The sequence below is a fragment of the Eurosta solidaginis genome, chromosome 3 (assembly GCF_040869045.1).
Source record: "Eurosta solidaginis isolate ZX-2024a chromosome 3, ASM4086904v1, whole genome shotgun sequence".
Classification (NCBI taxonomy): Eukaryota; Metazoa; Arthropoda; class Insecta; order Diptera; family Tephritidae; genus Eurosta; species Eurosta solidaginis.
In genome coordinates this window covers 196,699,363-196,704,799 of record NC_090321.1, presented here as the reverse complement: position 1 = coordinate 196,704,799, position 5,437 = coordinate 196,699,363, and the positions used below count along the sequence as shown (strand labels likewise).

At 34.2% G+C, this 5,437-nt stretch overlaps 1 protein-coding gene across 1 annotated transcript; it reads left to right on the top strand.

Annotated features, from left to right (window-relative positions):
- Positions 1 to 3,937: 3,937 nt before the first annotated feature.
- On the top strand, positions 3,938 to 5,081 carry LOC137246889 (seminase-like). The gene is made up of 2 exons (XM_067777911.1): positions 3,938 to 4,053; positions 4,167 to 5,081. Exon 2 carries the CDS (start codon positions 4,202 to 4,204, stop codon positions 4,961 to 4,963), a length of 762 nt encoding a protein of 253 aa, XP_067634012.1. The 5' UTR covers positions 3,938 to 4,053; positions 4,167 to 4,201; the 3' UTR covers positions 4,964 to 5,081.
- Positions 5,082 to 5,437: the final 356 nt, after the last annotated feature.

Sequence of the window (5,437 nt, the reverse complement as noted above, 5' to 3'; positions counted from 1 at the left end):
TTAATATGTGCACCTTCTCCTTTTTATTTCATGAATTTCATCGAAACTATGTATATGCTTAGATATTTTTTCCAAAAAATGCTTTGAATAAGCTTCCCTATTTTAGTATCCCTTAATATCCTTATCCATATTTCAAAGATATGTAATAAAAAAACCCTAAAATATATGTATGAGATCTTTAAGACGTATAAATAGCTCCAAAAAATTTCAAACAATGTCCGTTTGGAGTTCAATATCTGCAGAAATTGAGCCGTTTATGAGGCAATATGTGTCTTTTATGAATTATATTCAGGCTCATATGATATACGAAATTAGTCTCATAACGAGTGATCGATGTTTTTAAAAGTAATTTAAAGGAAAATTGCTGTGCTAAACGATATATATTAGCGTTTTCAATATTAAATATATTTTAATGTTTTTCAGAAAACATTTTGTAAGCGTTGAGGGTAAATGTTTATGAATATTTGAACTGTGAAAGTAAATTGCGAGCTTACGATTTCTCGAACTTGTTCGAGAAGAGATTTCTCGTTAGTCCCGCCTTCTCTCGAATTACTTGAAATATCCTCGAGCTTCTATATTTTCAATTCTCGCGAGATTTCGAATCTCGAAATACTCGTAAGGCTCGCGAGCTTCTTCCGAGAGTGGCTCACATCACTTTGATGAGAATAGTTATGTTCTTAATACAGATATTAGCTAGATTTTAGCATGCGATTCTTAATTGTTCTCTATTTCTCGCATAAGTATAGGAAAAGCTCATAAGTTCTTAATCTGGTCTAAAAACATTATATAGCGTAATGTAAGGGCAAAAGAAGATCTTGCATATCGTGCATTAATTTCGAGTATTTCTGCCATGGAAAGTTTTTCAGTGAAAATTTACCTGCCTTGCAAATGTTGTTGGGAGTCGGAGCAAGCACGAAGAATTAAAAGGATCACGACGGAAATCGGAAGAGAAACTCGGACTAAAATCTCTTCGGAGGTATATTGCGCCTTATGTTCTATATAGAAAAATTTATACAAAACAATGTTTATTCATCGAAATTTACCCCATTTTATTTACATTCACAACTATTTTCAGAGAATGACATTCTGCATTTTTTCAGCTAATTACTATTAAGAAATAAAAAATAGTTGCAAAGGAATTTTTAAAAATTATTTGATTTAATATTTTTTTTTTCATATTTTTTCTTAAGCTGATACTAATTTTAAGTTCGCCCTCCTTGATACGTTGAGGTGTAATACATATATTTAAAATATATTAGCATTGAAAATAAATAAGGAGAGCAATTCGAAAATAGGCGAAAATTAACGTTTTTTCATCGAATGCTCGTACTATAGACTTTATCATTGTACTTTTAAGCCAGATTTTTGTTCGACACACAAGCAAAATATGTTTGCAGAACGCAACGATTCTAGTACAATCGCCACTTTTGTACGAAAATAATGGATCACAATTAAAATTGCAAATTCAATCCATTAAACAAAAATTTTGAATATCCTATTTTACTAAATACATACAAATGTAGTAAATTAATTTGGGTTGAGTTTTCTAGCGCCAATTGAGACAACCAAGGGACATAAACCTTCCCTCACCGCTTTCTTCCAATTCAATGAGGGTCTCTTTACTTCCCTGCTGCTAAATGTGGATGCCGATAGGGACAATTACGGGGTAGAATGTCATTATCCACTACCATTATATCGAGCCACAAAATGTGCTGAAGCGACTTACAGATAATTTCCCAGTAGACGAATTTTTATTTTTAACAAGTAAGGAAGTCTAAGTTCGGGTGAAGCCGAACATTACAAACCGAGCTGCATACTTGAAATGCTGTTGTTGTTTGTTTTGTGTGCTTAATAATGTTACAAGTTTGCGCAATAATACATATACATATGGTTCTATTCCGAACTAATTATACTCAGCTGAGCAGAGCTCACAGAGTATATTAACTTTGTTCGCATAACGGTAAACCGTAACGGCATAAACTAATCGAAATAGATATAGACTTATATATATCAAAATGATCTGGGTGAAAAAAGAAATTCATTTAGCCATGTCCGTCCGTCCGTCCGTCTGTAAATACGATAACTTGAGTAAATTTTGAGGTATCTTGATGAAATTTGGTATGAAGGTTCCTGGGTGCTCATCTCAGATCGCTCTTTAAAATGAACGAAATCGGACTACAACCACGCCCAGTTTTTCGATATCGAAAATTTCGGAAGACGGATAAAGCGATGAAACTTGGTAGGTGCGTTGACCTTGTGACGCAAAATAGAAAATTAGAAAAAATTTTGGACAATGGGCGTGGCACCGCCCACTTTTAAAAGAAGGTAATTTAAAAGTTTTGCAAGCTGTAATTTGGCAGTCGTTGAAGGTATCATGATGAAATTTGGTAGGCACGTTACTCCTATTACTATATGTGTGCTAAATAATTAGCGAAATCGGATGACGAACACGTCGACTTAAAAAAATTTTTTTTTTAACAACAACAAATTTTAACAAAAAATGTAATATCTTTACAGTATAAAAATAAATTATGTCAACATTCGACTCCAGTAATGATATGGTGCAACAAAATACAAAGATAAAAGAAAATTTCAAAATGGGCGTAACTCCGCCCTTTTTCATTTAATTCGTCTAGAATACTTTTAATGCATTAGTCGAAGAATAACTTACCAATCCTTGTGAAATTTGGTAGGGACATAGATTCTATGACGATAATTGTTTTCTGTGAAAATGGGCGAAATCGGTTGAAGCCACGCCCAGTTTTTATACACAGTCGACCGTCTGTCCTTCCGCTCGGCCGTTAACACGATAACTTGAGCAAAAATCGATATATCTTAACTAAATTTAGTTCACGTAATTACCTGAAGTCACTTTATCTTGGTATAAAATAAGGCCGAAATCTGACTATGACCACGCCCACTTTTCCTATATCGAAAATTACGAAAAATGAAAAAATGCCATAATTCTGTACCTATCTGCCGAATTTTGTTACGATAGGTTTAACGATTTTTGATTTATGGTTAATAATATTTGTAAAATTGATTTTATCACAAGTGGGCGGTGCCACGCCCATTTAAATTTTATTTATTTTTTTCAAATTTTTATCAAGAGTCTCAATATCAGTCCACACCTCAAATTTCAGCATTCTAGGTGTATTATTTACTAAATAATCTGGTTTTTTGTGTGTTTCCAAAATGTTATATATATAAAATGTGGGGGTGGTTATCATTTTCAACACCAATATATTCTGGGTCCAGGTAAGCTCGTGTACCAAATTTGGTGAAGATATCTCAACATTTACTCAAGTTATCGAGTTAACGATCGGACGGGCGGACGGACATGGCTCAATAAAATTTTTTTTCGATGCTGATAATTTTGATATATGGAAATCTATATCTATCTCGATTCCTCTATATACCTGTACAACCAACCACAAACCAATCAAAGTTAATATACCTTGTGTGTAAGGCACACAGTTAATTGGTATGAACCTGATGCATACGTATATTGACTAGCATCGCATCTGATACGATTTTGGTGTATATAAAGTATAGTTCGTCAACAGGTATGATGCTGATGCAGAGACTGCCAATCTATATTACGTAGAACAAGTCGAAATAGTTGGGTTTTTTGGCAAACTATTATACTTTTAGCATACGACTACTTGGCTTGACTGCAGGGTAGTTAATCAATGAATGCGACTACTTCAGAACCAACTATGACTGAGCCAGTTAAGAATGCGTTCAAAAGGTCTGCAATGTGTACAATCGCAATTTCGTACGACATCACAATGTTTAAATTGTCAGAACTAGTACCGTCTCCCAGTGCTATAGTTCTGCGCTAGCTTAGAACTAGTGCGGATCGCTTCCACAATTTTTTAACAAAATTCAACTGTGCAAATAAATGAACACAGCGAGAAGCCAAAAACAATAATAATAACAATAATAAACAAATATTTGAACCAACTCATTCTCAGTTTATCTCGATCGAAAGTAACTGCAAATTAACTTGAACTTTTTATTTTAGTAGCGCAAGAGCTGTTTGCTTAACTGGTACGAAATTTTAATTCTACTTATATTTTTAGCACGCAATTTCACCACCAATTTCTCCAAGGTGTATTATTCACAACTAACGCCCACAAAATTTTTCTTCCTTTATTTTATAGTTTAAAACGCACGAAAAAAGAAATAACAAACTACAATGAATTCACGGACTCATATCGTGCTCCTGCTTGTCCTGCTTAGCTGCCTCTTAACCAATACAAATGCGCATGATCGCATTGTTAATGGCACCCCTTCGAATATAACGGTTAGCCCGTATATGGTATCATTACGTAATTTAGGCACATATTTTTGCTCCGGTGGATTGGTAACTCTAAAATTAGTTATTACAGCTGCACATTGTCTAACAGTTTTTCGTGTGGAGCACGTTAGCGTTGTAGCTGGTGTAACCAGTTTACAAGAAACTGGACAACGTCGCAGAGTGCATACTTTATATTACTCAAAATCTTTTAATTCAACATCAAGAACAATGGATATAGGCGCTATTAAGGTACGCAGAGCTTTCATCGCTGGTCCAACTGTCACCACGATACCACTTTGCCGTAGAAAATTAAAACTTGGCACAAAAGTACGTGTCAGTGGTTGGGGTGTAACATATGAAAATAGTACAGATTATGTGGATATACTACGAACTGCTGTTATGCCTATAGTAAGACGGCAGTTTTGTGCGTATCATTATAAGACCGTATCGATTATATTGTCTCCATCAATGATTTGTGCGGGACGTGGCGGAATTGATGCCTGTATTGGAGATTCAGGAGCACCGGGTGTGGTGAATGGTCAACTTTGTGGAGTGGTATCATTTGGGAAGGGTTGTGCGCGTGCAAATTTTCCTGGCGTATATACAAATATAAATAATGCAAAAGTGCGACGATTTATAAGAAATGTGATGAATCGTTAGTTGGCGAGTATGTTCCATAACTGCGAATATTTTTGTATTATATATAAATAAATGTTTATGATTGTGATTGAAAACAAATAGTTTTGCTTGTATGAAATAAAAGTGTAAAACATCCAAACGCCTGTTACGAATTTCACACAGGGAGTTATTGAAGTAATTAGTAAATTTTTTTATAAAGTCCTTATTGAAATAATTTTTCATAAAAAATACAAATTCTTAATTGACTCATTATTGTTTTATTGAGTACTTAGTGGAGTCAAAATTCTAGTCGGTTTCGCTTGGTCTTTCAGGGTTTTTAGGCAATTGGGCAATTCAAAAGAGTGTTGTATTCATGTACAATTTTAAGATTTGAGTTCTTTCCATGGTTTTCAAAATAAAATTTGGTGAAGCATAGCACAAACGGCGAATCGGAGAGATTGTGAACTGCCTAAGGTTAATAAATGTTAATTGAAAGTAAATTATTTTCCATAATTA

Bases quoted from the DNA above. Each gene is read 5' to 3' on its own strand.
- LOC137246889 (XM_067777911.1), top strand. From the start codon at position 4,202: ATGAATTCACGGACTCATATCGTGCTCCTGCTTGTCCTGCTTAGCTGC.